The sequence below is a fragment of the Xyrauchen texanus genome, chromosome 31, assembly GCF_025860055.1.
Source record: "Xyrauchen texanus isolate HMW12.3.18 chromosome 31, RBS_HiC_50CHRs, whole genome shotgun sequence".
NCBI lineage: Eukaryota > Metazoa > Chordata > Actinopteri > Cypriniformes > Catostomidae > Xyrauchen > Xyrauchen texanus.
This window is the reverse complement of record NC_068306.1, coordinates 9120815-9140614: the sequence shown is the minus strand read 5'-3', so window position 1 is coordinate 9140614 and position 19800 is coordinate 9120815. Positions and strand designations below refer to the sequence as shown.

Genomic DNA, 19800 nt, shown 5'->3' with positions numbered 1-19800 from the left:
ACAATGGTGGTGGCTGTGGGGATCGAACCAGCAACCTTCTGATTACCAGTTATGTGCTTTAGTCCACTACACCACCACCACTTCTATATTAGATATATCTGATCAGATATTAATCTCTTTCTCAAATCACACATATGCATAATCTGCATTTCCTGTAGCATCTGAGGAGTTGTACTTCCTAGGATCAATTTCAGAGGTATTTGCTTAGCTGTTTTACCAACAATTTATCAACGAATTTCTCGAAATTTGCTCTGATCTCTTTCACTGAGGTACAGAAAGACTGTCACCAGTGGCCTGTGAAAGTCATTTTTGGAACTCTTGTTTTGAGTGCAAAACAAAGCAAGTTTTCTCACGACACTGTAAACTAGCATCTCTTTTTTTGAATGTAATGGATGTCAAGATTTTTATACTGAATAATGATTTAAATGCTGGGTTGTTTCTCAGAAACCTAGCTTACGTCTTCAGAAGACTTGTAATATGATGCACGAGTTGCACTGACTGCGTTTAGGGTACTTTTGGTTCCCCCTTTTAAACGTTTTTTTTTTTTTAATCTTGAAAGTGACTGATTTTTGTATTTAAGGTTGAACTGTTCCTTTAACACCAGAAGATCTAATGATAAAAGAAAATTGTGAGAAAGTCTTTGTGCTGTTCCTGGCTTCTTAAAGGCACAGTAGCACCAACTGCATGTTTAATTCTAAGGGCTAGTGAGTAGATGGAAAATGTTCATGAAAAACAGAATATTGACTTCATTAACACTTCTAATTGGACATTTATAAAATAAAATAAATAATACATGATATATCCCTATAAGACCGTGTTTGTGGTTCATTACAGGCTATGTGACTATGAAACAATAGAGCAAAATAAAAGAGAAGGCATAGATTTGAAAAGTATCTCAGAGGGGGTGTTTGCTGAAAAACCACTGACCCTGAGGCTGTTTGTCTTTTACATTTGATCAATAATTGAAAGAATAAGACAATAAAGCACACAGATGAAACACAAACCTGCATGTAGCCAGTTTAAAAATGCTGTGCTGATACATATTTTGCTTGACACCCTCTAGCAACACATCTAGAGCATCTCATGGCATCTCACTACATGCATATTTAAGTACTGTCAGGAAGCACAACAGATTTGACTTAATCTTAAAACCATTTAAAACCACTGCTTTACTGGGCAAAACAAAGCAGCTTTAGTCATCAGAGCTTCTGTGTTTTCTGGCCCCCTAAGAGCTAATTATAAAGATGAAATAAACAGGGCATTCCTTCCTGTTTCTGTGAATCAGGCTGAAATTATAATACTGTACCTCATTAATCCCTTGTTCTTTCTCTTTTTCCTGTTTTAAGTGGAAATCTATTTGCATTTATGACTTTCAGTGGATATAATCACCAACGTTTTTCTCCTAACTGTCCTAGGCCTCTGAACATCAAGATCAGAGGAGCAGGGCTGGATTATGAGGCCATAATCTGGCCAATGAGGCCATATGGGCAATTGGGCACATGCCCAGGGGCACCACGTCCAGGGGGCACCAAGCGACAGCATTTTATTATCTTCGGTCCATTATTATTTAAATGGTTATACATTTTTTTCAGTATAATTAAAAAGAGGTCCAGAGGTCCGTAACGTTGCAGAAACAGCGAGTAGACGGTGCTGTCATGTGGTAACTGTTAAGCGCTGGCCAGGAAGGGCCAATCACAGTCATTTATTATTACAAGGTGAGGATGTTTATAAATGCTTTCCTTGATACTGCTGAGGCAGATTTCTATTCACAGGTATGAATCCTTGCAATTATACATTTTTATTAAAAATCACTATGCAGTGTTAAAATGGCTCCAATGAGAATTTTTTTTCCTGAGATTTCAAAGAACAATTACTGGAGAGAGATTAGGAATATGAGGAAGTGTTGACGAGAATGTTGGATTGGGAAAAGGAAAATGCTTGTCCCAACTTGTCCCAAGTTGCTCCCAATGGCAGGCTAGTGCCTTGCATGGCAGCTCTGCCGCCATTGGTGTATGAGTGTGTGTGTGAATGGGTGATTGGGACACAGTGTAAAGTGCTTTGGTAACCTCTAAGGTTAAAGCACTATATAAGTGCAGACCATTTACCATTTGTTTTTATTCCGTGGCACACAGAAATGATGTTTGGCCGAACAGCCAGACTTGTCTTTAGCAGACAATAAAAGTGAATGGACACTGTCTGGGGGTGGTCCAGCTTCAAAAGTGCAGAGGAACCATTACAGTACCATAAAAGTAGTCCATAGGACTCATTTCATTTTTCATTACTGCATCTTTATACCTCAACATTTGTACTATGTCTCATAATTGCGTCTTGATATTTGACAATTATGACTTTCTCGTAATTGTGATCTTGTATCTCGCAATAGGTCCATTTCTCGTAACTGCATCTTAATATCTCACAATAATGACTTGTATCTTGTAATTTGCAACCTTGTCTCACAATTGTGATTTTCTCGTTATTCCGTCTATATATCTCAAAATGGTGACTATTTCTCGTAAATGCGTTTTTATATTTCACAATTGTGACTTTGTAATTCCGTCTATATTTCTCACAATTATGACTTTTTATCTATGTAATCTCAATGCCATATTATTATTATTCCAAGACAGGATCAAGGCACCATATCTTTGTGTTTTTGTTGCACAAAAGCAGGAAAAACCTTTGGGGTAAACTATCACTTTAAGGCTACATAAAGGAAATTAATTTGGTTTTATTGAGTTAACAAGGTAACTAAGAACAAGTTCTTGTGTGTGAATTAATTTTTCTGAACATTTCTACTAAAATGGACTTAACAGAGGATGAATTGATGCAAACTCAAAGACATGGGATTCTTCATGAACTACTGTCTGAAGCATGGCCTCAGGATGGAGTTCACCAAAATGACCTGCCATAAGCTTCCAGCCAGACTATAATATCATCTTGGTCAAAGGAGGGACAACACTCTCTTAAACTTCATAGAAAATGAATTATCCACTAACAAAAGCCTTCATCGGCCAAACTCAATGGACAATGCATCTACATGTATTTCCTCAGTTAATTCGGAATGACTTCAAGGACTTTAACACTAAAACTTCCAGTTCATACAAAATCATTTTGTTTAACCATTGACCCACAACACTTACTTAGTTTACTAATTTTAATCACTAATAGTTCTAAACCATAAATAACTAATATTGGCATTGTATTCATTCATTTTCTGTTATAGCATAATTTCAGGTACAGCTGCTTTGAAACACCGTCTGTAGTGAAAAGCGCTATGAAAATAAATTTGACTTGACTTGACAGATCAACATTATTGACCACATTTCAAAGAGTACAGGGTTCACTGCTGAGGTGTCAACAAAATGATTGCACCTTTGTTTGACAGATCACAAGGTTTCTCTTCCATCACTATCTTTCAGCTTGTGGTTGGCATCAGTCCAGAGGCATTTTCTCTTTAGCTCACATCTGCAAAGTGCCGTGAAACGCAGCAGGAAGTTGATTTGCATGACAGGACGTAATCTGTACACACTGTCCTGCTCCCTAATGCACTCCGTTTCTGCAGTCACAGATGTATTTACTACATTAAGAGCTGTATAATGAATTACTGCATCTGAACAGAGAGAAATCACACATGCAGACGTTGTATAATGCGGCTGTTCCCAACTTGCCCTCGGAGGCTTTGAGTAGACGTGCTCTCACACCTACAATATTGTAGATGTTACCACAGGCCAGTTTGATAATTGTGTGTGTGTGTGTGTGTGTGTGTGTGTGTGTGTGTGTGTGTGTGTGAGTGACTCAGTGCCTGCTAAACTCCCACTTGGCTCTGATAACTGCACTGCGTGGGCAGCATTTTCCATTGTAACCTTGGCAGAATTTGTGTGCATGTTTGTTTTTGTGTTTTGCTTGGTGTGTGTGTGTGTGTGTGTACTGGTTGTTAACTCCATTTTCCTTTGACACCAGGTCATTTTCTTGCTCGCTGGGTTTTTGTAAAGATATAATGTGGGGTAAAAGTGTAGAGCATGATGCTAGCAACACCAAAGTTATGGGCTCGATTGTCAGAGAGCACATTTTCTGATTCAGGAACTATAGTATAAAATTAAATTTGCTTTGGATAAAACCATATTGGACATGCATAAATGTAAATCCCTTGAACCCTGTCAAAAGCATATCCTAGAAGAAGCCTTTTTTATGATTTAAGATTTTATTCTCTTTCTCCTAGTCACAAAAATCATCGCATGGTTGGATTTGTTTTCTGTAATACAGTGAAATTGACTATATTACACCAAGGAAAATCTAATTAGAATCATCATTAAGAATAATGGGATTAACCAGCACTAAAACATTAAAAAGTCTGGATATAATATGGTATTGGGAATATTTTTGAAGGGGAATGTGCTTAAATGTAATGAAAATAATTTTCAGTGTAAAAAAGATCCTAAAATAGGCTTCAATTTATTTATGCAAAACATATTTGGGGGTGAAATGTGACATGGACATGTTCTCATGAGATTCAAATTTTTGGAGTTCTGTACCCCTCAACTGTATCAAGATAAAATAATTTACCTAATTTCTTGAAAGCACAATGATGGTATGGGCCAAGAATGCTTTTTGTTTAATTTTATTTACCCTTTTGCTTAAGCCAGTGGTTTTGTTGGACTGGTGTACTTCTCGGTTCACTGAATTGATCAAACTGTTTAGGGGGCGGCTGTGGCTCAGGTGGTAGAGCGGTTTGTCCACTAATCGCAGGGTTGGTGGTTTGATTCCCGGCCCACATGACTCCACATGCCGAAGTGTCCTTGGGCAAGACACTGAACCCCAAGTTGCTCCCAATGGCAGGCTAGTCCCTTGCATGGCAGCTCTGCCATCATTGGTGTGTGAGTGTATGTGAATGGGTGAACGAGACGCAGAGTAAAGCGCTTTGAATATCACTAAGGTTAAGAAGATGCTAAATAAGTGCAGACCATTTACGCATCTTTCAGCATTTCGTTTTGGGACCGTTTCAGAAAAGGACAATTGCTAATGTTACTTCAAACTATTGTAAATATTGGATTTCTTGGCATAGCTGGCATTGTTTGAAGTTTCACTTGAGGCTGATCATGAGGCAAAAGCTTTGTCTCATGATTGTTGAACTGCCTTTCGAAACTCCTGGCTTGAGAAATCCTCCAAGAATGCTGTTTATGCCAAATATGCAGCACTGAGAGATCGAGGCGCATGGACTGGATTTTCTGGTCCTGACAAACTTGTTAAATGGTGAACAGAGGTAGCACGCCACACACGTGGGATGCTGTCATGTCCATAGTTTGAATAGTGATGTAATGCGCATACACTTGTGTAAAGCAATGATTCAGTGTTTCCTGCCTGAGCTTTGTCTGGAAATGCAAACGCCTCGAATATTTGAATAAGAACACGTACAAGCAGTGACTATTTTTGAAGGATAAAACCTCAGACCAACAAAATGCACATTAAAAAAAAGTTTATATTTTTAGGGCTTACAATAAATAAAAATAATGAATTTTGAATTGATTCATTTTTTTTTTTTTTTTTTTGATAATGTGCTTTAACAATTTAGTCTTTTAAGGGCTTTATAAGTTAAAATATATTCTTTTACTTAAAAAAAATATATATATATATATATATATATATATATATATATATATATATATATATATATATATATATATATATATATATATATATATATATGAAAAATATATTTATTTTGTAATTTTTTACATGTAATTTTATTGTTAATTTATCATTTAATTTTATTATTATTATTATTAATCATCATTTATTATAAGCCAAGCTATTATTCTCATGCTTTTATATGATTAATATAATATGTATTATATATATTATAGTGTGTGTGTGTGTGTGTGTGTGTGTGTGTGTGTGTGTGTGTGTGTGTGTATTTGATGTGAAGTCTTTAATTGTAAAGGTATCTTATTTGAAAATCGAGCACACTGAGGGATTAAAGGACTTCCATGTGTTACTGGTACATTTCCCTGGCATTTTTTTTTATCTGGAGACCTACAGGGGAGTATTAAAAGTTCAGGTCTTAGCATATAGAAGCACTGGACTCTTGCCCCATAATAGATGGGTTGAAAGTTACAGTAGTTTGACCCTCTTAAACCTCTTAAAAAGAGCTGTATGCTAGAATGCTAATCTGTCCAAATACTTTCAACATTTGATCAGTTGACCAATCTCATTTCTGGCTGAAGAACTGGAATCCAATCATATTTGGGGTTTCAACTGATTTAAGTAAGGTTTTATTGATAAGCTTTAAAAAAAGTGCTGTTATTTTATTTCACCCAAATGACTTTGGACATCTCTTACTTGCATTTTTGGATCGTAAAACATGACATATTTATGAACATGATTTGCATACAGTGTTTTCATACCAAACCAGCACATGATTCAGTACTGAGTATCAGGAAACCCTTTAAACATTCTCCTGGAAAGTTTCTTAACACCGTTTTCAACATCAGTGTTATCAGTGTTTTTTGAAGGCAATAAAAGGATTTTTTTTTGTAACACATGGTGAGGGAAGACCTGTCCCTGATTTGGTCATAAAATGAGAAAAAATTCACAGATTAACTCTTTTTAATGCTGTATGCTATTGTGGTATAATGGCCTGCAGTGAGTTCTTAAACCCAAACAATATTGATTTATTTCTTTGCATTTACATATCTTATATATATTTATATTGTTAATATCTATTCTCAGATCCCCTGCATACTCACAGAAGATATCACAGCGACTACAGTTCCTCCAGCGAAAGTCCCTCTGTGACATCATCAGACCCTGATTATAGACAAGGTTGGTGTGCTGATGACCTCATCAATCTGTTTCGGTATTTTCAAACACACCAGGTGTATAAACCTCTCTCCATATGTTATTAACCAATAACAGCATTTGTGAATGAGATCATATGTATCAACAGTTCAAACGAAAGCGGGCAAAAACATTTTTAAAGATATGTTGTGCTGTGCATGTTACTGTACTGCGGATGGCACATTCTACAGGGTCTCGCTCTGTTTTTCTCTGTCTCTTCTGTAAACACAGCTAAGAAGCCTGAAGATACGAGACGGTACAGCTCACAGGTCGGACTGGTGGAGCATGATGCAGTGTCACTCAACAGTGCACAGAGACACCGGTAAACTGACACTCTTCCCATGATTTTTCCTGCATTGTGCCGATCAATTGTGCATGCACAGGTTGTTTTAAGTAAGGACCCCTTTTTGTGATCTTTTGTGCTTTCGGACCCCAGCCAAGGTTAATAATCATATAAACCCTGCCTGAGTTAATTTCCTCTCAACCTGTTTGAGTTTAGTCCTGGTTACACGAACTGCAGCTGTGTGGGGGATTTCTTAGCTATACTTTGGAGACAAAAGTGTCCCTACATATTTGCCATATCTGACAAAACATCCCTGTGGAGACACCCTTAAAGCTGAAAATCATTATAAAGTCTGATGTAATTCGAATGAGCTGTATATAAATAACTATAGAAGTCTATGGTATGGCCTCATGAAGAATGCTTGCAGCGTCTGTTGCTCGTTGTATGGGGGAAATGAATAGAATTGCTCAATTAATAGGATGTTTGGTTTCTGGCAGTGAAAATGTGAGCATTTAAATATGTCCATATACCACCTACATTATCATAAGAGCAGTAAATGTCTACTGTGAACTACTTGGCACTTTGCTTTGTTTCTCTCTCTCTTCACATTGGGATGCTTCACCCAAAAATGTTAATTCTCTCATCATTTACTCACTCTCATGCCATCCCGGATGTATAAGACTTTCTTTCTTCAGCAGAACACAAACAAAGATTTTCAGATGATCTTGGCTTTGTTGGTAAATACAATGCATGTGAATGGTGACCAGGCTTTTGTAGCTCCAAAACAGTGAGAAACAGAACAAAATGTAAGTATTTTTTTTACTCTAAATCTCCACTTTAACTTTCACTTTCAGATTTGAAAGTGATATTAAACAGGCAACACATGCAGGTTTCAGATGTAAAAGTGAAAGTGAAGATTTAGAATAAAAAAGGACTTAAATATTGATCTGTTTCTCACCTACACCTATTATATTGCTTCTGAAGATATGGATTTAACCACTGGAGTCTTATGGATTGCTTTTATTTTTCCTTTATGTGATTTTTGGAGCTACACATTTCTGGTCACATTCACTTGGAGTGTGAGGACCTACAGAGCTGAAATATTCGTATAAAAACCTTTGTTTGCGTTCTGCCGAAGAAAAAAAATGATACTAATTTGGGATACATGAGGGCGAGTAAATCATGAGAGAATTTTCATTTTAGTTGAACTATCGCTTTAACTGCTTTTACAGTGATCTCCTGGCAACATTTGTCACATTCAACCTCACTTAATCCCTGACAAATTAACAAAGCATTTACAAAATGTTCCACAAATTAGTGTTGATAGTGCAAATTCTCCCATCTCATGTGTTTTAGTCAGTGTCTCTTAACTCCCCCTGCTGGACAAATAGATGCACTACCCACCACAATATTTCCCTGCAGTAAATGTTATGTGATCATGGCAATGGTTGCCAAGTGCTGGTAGTGTTTCAAGGAAGCTTTAGGGTTGGGGTTTGTGTATCTGATTCCCAGAGGATGCCCAGAGCTGCTGCTTTTCCAGATTAGTATAATATATGTCGGTTAAATGTTTTTAATCATCCATATATTTTAAATTCAAGAGACTCTTGTCACATTATTTTGTGTTTTTGGTGCTGATGCCAAAAGAAATAAAACTTTATAAAGACATTGAGGGATGACTACATTTTATATATATATATATATATATACACACACACACACACAACATTAAAACAACCGGCCTAAAATTGTGTAAGTCCCCCTTGTGCCAACCCACATTTCAGAATAGCATTCTGAGATGATATTCTTCTCACCACAATTGTACAGAACGGTTATCCGAGTTACCGTAGGCTTTGTCGGTTCAAACCAGTCTAGCCATTCTCTGATGACCTCTCTCATCAACAAGACATTTCCATCCACAGAACTGCCGCTTACTGGATGTTTTTTGTTTTTGGCGCTATTCGGAGTAAATTCTAGAGACTGTTGTGTGTAAGAGTCCCAGGAGATCAGCAGTTCACAGCAGAACACATTTTTAACCCATTCTGATGGTTGATGTGAACATTAACTGAAACTCCTGACCCATATCTGAGTGATTTTATGCACTGCATAAAATATATATATATGTACATATACATACATGCATACACATATATATATATATATATATATATATATATATATATATATATATATATATATATATACACAGTCAGGTCCATAAATATTGGGACATCGACACATTTCTAATCTTTTTGGCTCTATACACCACCACAATGGATTTGAAATGAAACGATCAAGATGTGCTTTAACTGCAGACTTTCAGCTTTAATTTGAGGGTATTTACATCCAAATCAGGTGAACGGTGTAGGAATTACAACAGTTTATATATGTGCCTTCCACTTTTTAAGGGACCAAAAGTAATGGGACAGATTAACAATCATAAATCAAACTTTCACTTTTTAATACTTGGTTGCAAATCCTTTGCAGTCAATTACAGCCTGAAGTCTGGAACGCATAGACATCACCAGATGCTGGGTTTCATCCCTGGTGATGCTCTGCCAGGCCTCTTCTGCAACTGTCTTCAGTTCCTGCTTGTTCTTGGGGATTTTCCCTTCAGTTTTGTCTTCAGCAAGTGAAGTGCATGCTCAATCGGATTCAGGTCAGGTGATTGACTTGGCCATTGCATAACATTCCACTTCTTTCTCTTAAAAAACTCTTTGGTTGCTTTCGCAGTATGCTTCGGGTCATTGTCCATCTGTACTGTGAAGCGCCGTCCAATGAGTTCTGAAGCATTTGGCTGAATATGAGCAGATAATATTGTCCGAAACACTTCAGAATTCATCCTGCTGCTTTTGTCAGCAGTCACATCATCAATAAATAGAGAACCAGTTCCATTGGCAGCCATACATGCCCATGCCATGACACTACCACCACCATGCTTCACTGATGAGGTGGTATGCTTTGGATCATGAGCAGTTCCTTTCCTTCTCCATACTCTTCTCTTCCCATCACTCTGGTACAAGTTGATCTTTGTCTCATCTGTCCATAGGATGTTGTTCCAGAACTGTGAAGGCTTTTTTAGATGTTGTTTGGCAAACTCTAATCTGGCCTTCCTGTTTTTGAGGCTCACCAACGGTTTACATCTTGTGGTGAACCATCTGTATTCACTCTGGTGAAGTCTTCTCTTGATTGTTGACTTTGACACACATACACCTACCTCCTGGAGAGTGTTCTTGATCTGGCCAACTGTTGTGAAGGGTGTTTTCTTCACCAGGGAAAGAATACTTCGATCATCCACCACAGTTGTTTTCCGTGGTCTTCTGGGTCTTTTGGTGTTGCTGAGCTCACCGGTGCGTTCTTTCTTTTTAAGAATGTTCCAAACAGTTGATTTGGCCACACCTAATGTTTTTGCTATCTCTCTGATGGGTTTGTTTTGATTTTTCAGCCTAATGATGGCTTGCTTCACTGATAGTAACAGCTCTTTGGATCTCATATTGAGAGTTGACTGCAACAGATTCCAAATGCAAATAGCACACTTGAAATGAACTCTGGACCTTTTATCTGCTCCTTGTAAATGGGAAAATGAGGGAATAACACACACCTGGCCATGGAACAGCTGAGCAGCCAATTGTCCCATTACTTTTGGTCCCTTAAAAAGTGGGAGGCACATATACAAACTGTTGTAATTCCTACACCGTTCACCTGATTTGGATGTAAATACCCTCAAATTAAAGCTGAAAGTCTGCAGTTAAAGCACATCTTGATCGTTTCATTTCAAATCCATTGTGGTGGTGTATAGAGCCAAAAAGATTAGAATTGTGTCGATGTCCCAATATTTATGGACCTGACTGTACATGTATATGTGTATATATACGGTAACTTGGATAACCATTCTGTACAATTGTGGTGAGAAGAATATCATCTCAGAATGCTATTCTGAAATGTGGGTTGGCACGAGGGGGACTTACACAATTTTAGGCTGGTTGTTTTAATGTTGTGTGTGTGTGTGTGTGTGTGTGTGTGTGTGTGTGTGTGTGTGTGTGTGTGTGTGTGTGTGTGTGTGTGTGTGTGTAATAGCATAATTTATTTAGGATTTATTTGTCCTGGGATATATTTATACTATTTTTCATTTTTGCTTCATAATGGATAAGCTAATGTTGATGTATGTAACTTTTACAAATAGATCAACATATTATCCAAAAATGAAAAGTGCTGTAAAAGTATTGTTACTTTGTCCAATTACAATAAAACATGTACCAGATTATAGCACATGACAAGCAATTTCCTTCTCTGCCTTGTGTTCAGGCTGTTTGAAGCTGGTCAGGACGAGCTGTCGGGCACAGAACTTCTGATCCAGCCAGAGGAAGAGATGCACAGGCTCCAGGCCCGGCTTTCCCGGGCCTCCGTTTATCCTGAAGAAGACCGCAGAACCTCCTTGCTGGACCTGGTGGAACCCCTCCGTAGAAGTTCGTTGGATGCAGGCCTCCATCCACGCAAAGCTAAAGTAATCCAGTTCCACTGAATTCACTTTGACTTCACATAATACATGTTACAGTGTGAATGACACAAATATTATATGAATGTGGAAGCACTTTGAATTGTTTTACATGTATGTTTAACAATGTATTTGTTGTTGATGTAGAATTTCTTGGGCCCTGAGTTTGTGAAGATGAGCAGTGAGCCATGCGTTCTTCTAAAATTGCCTTCATCAATAACGGTGAGACCTTGTAAAAAATGAATTCTCATACGGAATTTTTTTATTTATCCCCTTTTTTCCCCAATTTGGAATGCCCAATTCCCACTACTTAGTATGTCCTCATGGTGGCGCCGTTACTCACTTCAATCCTGGTGGTGGAGGACAAGTCTCAGTTGCCTCCGCTTCTGAGACAGTCAATCCACGCATCTTATCACGTGGCTCGTTGTGCATGACACCGCAGAGACTCAAAGCATGTGGAGACTCATGCTACTCTCCGCGATCCACACGCAACTTACCACGTGCCACATTGAGAGCGAGAACCACTTATCGGTACCACGAGGAGATTAGCAGCCATGTGACCTGGCTGGAGTCACTCAGCACACCCTGGACTCGAACTATCGACTCCAGGGGTGGTAGTCAGCGTCAATACTCGCTGAGCCACCAGGCCTCCTGGACAATGGCTGTCTTAAATATTTAGCTGTGTATTGCTACATCTCTGTACAGGTATGTGTTCAATTATCTTTGCGTTTTGTCAGAATAAACATGGAAAGGTGGAGGAGAGTCTGAGGAAGGTGGGGGTGGTCTTACTGAATGGTCAGAAGTTGGAGCTCTGCTGTGACGTGAAGGCTGTTTGTAAGGACGTATTGGACATGGTCGTAGCTCACATCGGCCTGGTGGAACACCACCTTTTCGGCCTCGCCTACCTTAAAGGTGCATAAAACCCTTTCCTTCGAAAAATACTGTTGAACACAAACAAACCAGCTTAGAATTGTGTTGAAAAACTCTTTACAAAGCAGAAAGGTATTGTCTGTTGGGAGAAGTGTTGTTTCCTAACAGTAGAATGACAAAGCTACAGTAAAATTATTTAAATGATTTTAGTTTGAATTTACTTCACACAAGTTACAGTGTGAATACAGAGGAATTCTGAGTAATAAAGTGCACTTTCCAGTGAAAAATTGGAGGTGTGTAGTTTCCTATGGGTAGGATGACAGAGCTAAAGTAATCTGATTCAAATGAATTCAGTTTGAATCCACTTTAAGCAAGTTACAGTGTGAATGCAGAGTAATTGAGAGTAAAAGAGTATTGATTAACACTAAAAAGCAAAAGTATCTTGTTTTTAGGAGGAGTGTAGCTTCCTTTGGGTTGGTGACAGAGCTACATTAATCTGGTTCAACTGAATTCAGTTTGAATCCACTTTAAGCAAGTTACAGTGTGAATGCAGAGTAATTGAGAGTAAAAGAGTATTGATAAACACTAAAAAGCACAAGTATCTTGTTTTTAGGAGGAGTGTAGCTTCCTTTGGGTTGGTGACCTAGCTACATTAATCTGATTCAACTGAATTCAGTTTGAATCCACTTTAAGCAAGTTACAGTGTGAATGCAGAGTAATTGAGAGTAAAAGAGTATTGATAAACACTAAAAAGCACAAGTATCTTGTTTTTAGGAGGAGTGCAGCTTCCTTTGGGTTGGTGACAGAGCTACATTAATCTGATTCAACTGAATTCAGTTTGAATCCACTTTAAGCAAGTTACAGTGTGAATGCAGAGTAATTGAGAGTAAAAGAGTATTGATAAACACTAAAAAGCACAAGTATCTTGTTTTTAGGAGGAGTGCAGCTTCCTTTGGGTTGGTGACAGAGCTACATTAATCTGATTCAACTGAATTCAGTTTGAATCCACTTTAAGCAAGTTACAGTGTGAATGCAGAGTAATTGAGAGTAAAAGAGTATTGATAAACACTAAAAAGCACAAGTATCTTGTTTTTAGGAGGAGTGCAGCTTCCTTTGGGTTGGTGACAGAGCTACATTAATCTGATTCAACTGAATTCAGTTTGAATCCACTTTAAGCAAGTTACAGTGTGAATGCAGAGTAATTGAGAGTAAAAGAGTATTGATAAACACTAAAAAGCACAAGTATCTTGTTTTTAGGAGGAGTGCAGCTTCCTTTGGGTTGGTGACAGAGCTACATTAATCTGGTTCAACTGAGCTCAGTTTGAATTCACTTTACTCAAGTTACAGTGTGAATGCAGAGTAATTCGGAGGAAGAAATTGCACTTTATGTAGCATAAATATGGGAGATTTGGGAGATGTGTAGTTTCTTGGGTGGAATGGCAAAGTTAAAGTAATCTGATTTAACTGAATTCAGTTTGAAATGACTACGCCAGTTACAGTGCATATACAGAACAATCTAGTGTAGTGAACGCTTTACCAAGCACCGATAACTTGTTTTTTGGGAGTAGTGTAGTTTCCTATGGATGGCATGACAAAGTTATATAATTCAACTAAATTCAGTTTGACTTTAGACAGATTACAGAGTGAAATCAGGGTTATTCAAAAGTAATACAGTATTAAAAAATGTTATCAAGCTATATGTATATGTAACAAACCTAAAGTAATCTGATTCAACTGAATCGATAAGGTGTATAGTATTCGGCTGTTCATGTAATCTAGCCATATGACAAGATTTATCATCTCATTTAAATCTACAAAATGTAACCACAATTATCAAAAGTTAGGGCTGTCAATCGATTACATTTTTTATCGAATTAATTACATGATTAACATGATTAATTAATTGCGATTAATCGCATATAAAAATATTTGCTGAGAAAGCCCTTCATATAACAATAATTCAATATGTAATGATGAAATAATTATACATATTTATCTTTAAATATAAAAAAATGTACTACCATATTATTGAACATAAGTCAATCATTGGCAACAGTTCACAGCAATCCATTTGGAAAGTGAATTTGTTAATCAGTTTGAGATTTATTACGAGGGCTTGTTTAAGGACCCGTCAATTTCAACAAGCGTCAGACATGCTTGTGTAGCGTCTCGGGTGCGTTGAATCATAAACATACATTTTTAGGTCACTGTGTCCAGTTAAATATAGTTTAATGCTTAGAACACATCTTGAGATCGCTTAGTTCGCATTTGCGCTCCAAGTGTTTTGAACGCAAGAACGTAACGCATGTTTGTGTTGTTCTGCTGCTGAAGGTTGTTTTGTTCACTGTATAAACTGCACGTTACCCACACAGCTGAAATTTCCCTTACTGCCCTCTGGAGTAAACAGGTGGTACTACATCCTTGCATTTCTCATTTATTGCAGCTTATGTAATGGTACCTGTTCCAGTTAAACAGTACAGTGCTATTTGATTACAAAACAATGCAATAACAGAATAAATAATTCTGTTGTTTCCTCTCTGACACGCTGCTCCTCCATGACTCCGCTCTAATGGACATGGACAGTTTGTGTCCATAGATAGTTCAAGTCCACTGACTCATCCTTCCCAAGCCTTCAGCACCAATTCAGAGGCTGTTTTGCTTGTTATGATGTCTTTAACTCTTATAATCAGTTTGTCCATTTTCTTTTCTTTAGATGACGAGTTCTTTTTTGTCGATCCCGATGCCAAACTTTCAAAAGTGGCGCCTGACGGTTGGAAGGACGATCCTAAAAAAAGGAAAACAGATGTCAATTTGAATTTGTTTCTGCGTATCAAGTTCTTTCTAGATGACGCCAATCTGATACAGTAAGTGCACCTGCAGTGTTCACTCACACATGTCCAAACATGTGCTGGAGTTCAGCTTCATGTTTGATTTGCTAATTTATCTGCCTTAGAATCCAGCTAGTTTTGCACTGCAAAAGAGGAATCATTTTTAGACTTAAAGGAATAGTCAACGCAATTTTTACTCATCTTCGTGTTGTTCCAAACCAGAATGACCTTAGCTGTTTTCAGTGTAATGAGAGTTGATAGACTCACTTTAAAGCTTAAAAAGGACCTGAAAATGTCATAAAAGTAGTCCATGCAAATCGTGCGTCATATTCCAAGTCTTTTGAAGACATATGATACGTTTTTGTTTAAAAAAACAAATTTTAAACCCACAATTTAATTTATTTTACTGTGAATTCAGATAAGTACAGAAAATATTGACTTCCACCAAAGCTCTCGCACATTTATGAATGCATGAGAGATGCTCATTGTAAATAAAAACAAACAAACAAACAAACAAACACAAAATCCTTTAAGTGTATTTCAGGCATGCAGAGTGCAATAGGACATCTGTAAATGTATCTTTGAGTTAACCCAAATGAATCAATGTTATTTTGCGTAGGCATGCAATGACCAAACACCAGTACTACTTGCAGTTGCGCAAAGATATCCTAGAGGAGCGGGTGCGCTGTGACCTGGAAAATGCCATTATCTTGGCGTCTCTGGCACTGCAGGCAGAGTTTGGAGACTATCAGCCTGAGGTACAACTAACATCTGAAAATATGTTTATTTTTTCACTTCTTTTACTTTTTAGGAAATCGATGTAAAGATGGGCTGTCAATCGATTAAAATTTTTAATCGATTTAATTAAATGGTGTTCCGATTAATTAATCACATTTAATCGCATATACAAATATTTGCTGAGAAAGCCCCTCATGTAACAATAATTCAATATATATTGATGAAATAATTATACATAGTTATCTTTAAATATTAAGTTGTTTAAGGACCTGTCAGTTTATACCTGCATCAGTCAGCGTCTCGGGTGCGTTGTTTCATAAACATATATTTTTAGGTCACTGTTTCAAGTTAAATATAGTTTAATAATTAGAACACGTCTTGAGATCCCTTAGTTTGAATTTTCACTCCTTCAAGTGTTTTGAATGCAAGAATGTGACGCATGTTTGTGTTGTTGCTGCTGCTGAAGGTTGTTTTATTCACTGTATAAATTGCGCGTTGCCCACACAGCTGAAGTTTCACTTACTGCCCTCTGGAGTAAACAGGTGGTACTACAAGCTTGCATTTCTCAGGAATCTAACTTAATTCCATCCAGGGGCATTGCGATTATTTGCGTACATTTTTTTTATGCGTTATTTTTAATAAAATTAATTGCACTGTATTAACGCGTTAAATCGACAGCCCTAATTGAAACTTTACCGCCTCTTTTCTTCTTTACCTTTAATTTTTTACATTTTCTCCTGGTTAATGTCTGGTCGAAAGCGAGGAAGGAGCTTGTTTACATATTTGTTTATTTGGAATTTAGACGAACTCTTCGTATTTTTTATTTTAATTTTTTTAGCAGTTCAGCCTCTTACAATGGGTTATTGTATACTTAGGGCAGTGGTGGCTCAGCGGTTAAGGCTCTGGGTTACTGACCAGAAGGTCAGGGGTTCAAGCCCCAACACCACCAAGACACCACTGTTGGGCCCTTGAGCAAGGCCCTTGAACCTATCTGCTCCAGGGGCGCCGTATCATGGCTGACCCTGCACTCTGACCCCAGCTTAGCTGGGATATGTGAAAAATAAATAATTTCACCATGTATATGCAGAAATGTATGTAAAATGTGTGACAATTGATCAATTTATTTTTTATTTATTTTTCTATTCTTTGTGATTCTTCCTGTTTGTAAATATGATTTTATTTTGACAATATATAGTAAAGAAATGGCAAATGTGACTTTTTGGTCTCGCCCCTTGAGAGTTTATTTGTATTTATTTTTGTAATACGTTTAACAAAAGTATAATTTACTGTATAAAAATAGTATAACAATAGGAAGTATGATCTTTGTGCAACAGAAAGTACAATATTTCCTCTTAAAATACTAAATCAGATTTTAAAGCACCTTCTTTCCAAAGTACATGTTTTCTCCTCCATGTTTTGTCAGCTCCACGGAAAGACATATTTCCGGACAGAGTACTACCTCCCCGCCTCAGTGCTGGATAAGATTGATCAGACCACCATTAAAGAAGAGCTGCCCAAACTCCACAGCACATACTACAACACCTTGGAGGAAGAAGCTGAGCTGGAGTTCCTAAAGGTCAGGAACAACCAAAACATTTATCTATACAATTAAACATTATGTTGCAGATACTTCAAAAATAGCAGTCTTGATTACAGCTTTTAAGATGTGGCTATTTGATTAGCAAGACCATACTTTGTTCTTTGACATTTCTTGCTGTTTTTTCCCCTCAAGAGAAGTACAATGAGTTGTCAGCTATTGTGTAATAAGCTGCGATTTGCTCCTGTTCATGACACCAGATTTGGTATCCTAATTGCAGTTGTTGTAGTCTTCATGTGATTAGATCTATTTCATTGCTGTGAAAAGGTGAGCCAGCGGCTGACGGAATATGGAGTACACTTCCATCGTGTGCTTCCAGAGAAGAGGTCCCAGACTGGCATCATGCTGGGCATGTACTCCAAGGGTGTCCTCATCTTTGAGGTCCTGAATGGAAATCGAACCCCTGTGTTACGGTTCCCCTGGAGGGATACCAAGAAGATCTCTTTTAATGTAAGATGTTCAAATGTGCATATTGTATTCGATTAAACAATGTTTTCAAGATTTACACATTTCAATTTCATAACAAAGTTACATCAAAATAAATCGTGTAATGTTCAAATATTTCGTTTTTTTATTTGATTAAATATTACGCAATTCAATTCGATGGAGTTTTGTTATGAATTTGAAATGCGTAAATCGTAAGATTAGTTTTTTTTTTTGAGCATATGTTGGGTAAAATGGTCACAAAGCTGTGCTAGAAGATTCTGACCCTGAAATTCAGGATTTACATCTTTTAGAAGCTTCATTTTCCACAGAAAAAAGGGGAAAAAAGACAGCGATCCTCAGCTTTAAGTAGTTTCTCATGGAGTATTTTCTTTGTGTATGTGTGCTTCTATATGGCAGAAAAAGAAGATTTGCTTGCAGAACACTTCGGATGGGATAAAACACCTGTTTCAGACAGACACTCAGAAGACCTGCCAATATTTGCTGCAGCTCTGCTCGGCTCAGTACAAATTCCATCTGCACATGAAGGCCAGACAGAACAACCAAGAACTGCAGGACTTGGGTGAGGGACAATCGGGACAGGAACCAGAAATAGAGATACATAGTTTTTAAGTGATCCGTATTTATTTGCAATTATATTCTCACTGTCTTCCCTCCAGAGAACTCTCCTATAAGCAGTCTGCAGTACACCGATGGGATGGGTGCTATCAGTCTGTCCCCCGGCACTGACCCCGAACTCTACAAGAGGATCTCATATGCTGAGATGTCCCTCAGCAAGGGCTTATCGAGTCGGATCTATGTCCCAACTGACCCGTCCTATCCCGGGTACAACATCAGCTCTAATGCCAGGATGATGAGTCGTTCCCATCATAATCTGGGTCAGCTGCTTGAGCCACCAGAGCACAGGATGATGCCTTTTAGTAGCCAAACACAGAGCGGCATAGGCCGATCCCAAGTGCTCGCAACATCACACCAGCGTGCCAGCTCTGACACCGACTCCATCGCGGTCAACAGACAGCAGGAGAGGTGAGAGATACAATTGGAAGACATGTTTATCAAAACAAATACCCAGTTGTAATCAGATCCCTGTCTCACTTTCCTACACTGCTGCAGTTTGTTTTCTAAAGCCTTTCCACTGGCTCACTGTCTTGCTCGCATGTCTGTGTTGCTCTATCAGTCTGGCACTGAGCTGCTCTGGGCCAACCGCAGTCATCAGATCTCAAGAGAGACAGACTTTGCGTAAATGTTTGTGTGTGTGTGTGTGTGCGCGCGCAAGAATAATAAAACTAAGTTCACACATGCTTGCAAACATTTTTTTATCCTTCAGTGTGAAGATAATTTGATTGTTTTGCTCTTTGTGGTGTAATGCACAGTCAGCACAACTGTGGTCTTGCAATTAAAATAAGTCTTAATAAAGCAGATTGCAATCAGATTATGATTTTATGAATTGTGTTTAGTTTTTGTTCTTAAAGTCAACATGAAATACCGTTTGTGATTTATTTTCAGATTGAAACAGGATATATATATATATATATATATATAATCCATTGAGATTTGAATATTAAAGGGATAGTTCACCCAAAAATGTCATAATTTACTCGCCCTCATGTCATTCCAGGTGTGTATCGTTTTTTTTTTTTGGTTCTGCTGAACACAAATAAAGATTTTTAGAAGAATATTTCAGCTCTGTAGGTTCAAAGCAAGTGAATGGTGG

The 19800-nt window shown here is 37.7% G+C and overlaps 1 protein-coding gene across 8 annotated transcripts in view; it reads left to right on the top strand.

The window, feature by feature from the left end:
- LOC127624790 (tyrosine-protein phosphatase non-receptor type 13-like) overlaps window positions 1-19800 on the top strand; it is a 104503-nt gene that overhangs the window by 45322 nt on the left and 39381 nt on the right. For all 8 annotated transcript variants that reach the window (XM_052099678.1, XM_052099677.1, XM_052099673.1 and 5 more), the window contains exons 8-18: window positions 6727-6819; window positions 7066-7156; window positions 11420-11618; window positions 11757-11831; window positions 12347-12521; window positions 15193-15343; window positions 15927-16065; window positions 17469-17621; window positions 17910-18092; window positions 18486-18648; window positions 18746-19112. In XM_052099678.1, coding sequence (XP_051955638.1) covers window positions 6727-6819; window positions 7066-7156; window positions 11420-11618; window positions 11757-11831; window positions 12347-12521; window positions 15193-15343; window positions 15927-16065; window positions 17469-17621; window positions 17910-18092; window positions 18486-18648; window positions 18746-19112 — 1789 coding nt within the window. The remainder of the gene's footprint in view (window positions 1-6726; window positions 6820-7065; window positions 7157-11419; window positions 11619-11756; window positions 11832-12346; window positions 12522-15192; window positions 15344-15926; window positions 16066-17468; window positions 17622-17909; window positions 18093-18485; window positions 18649-18745; window positions 19113-19800) is intronic.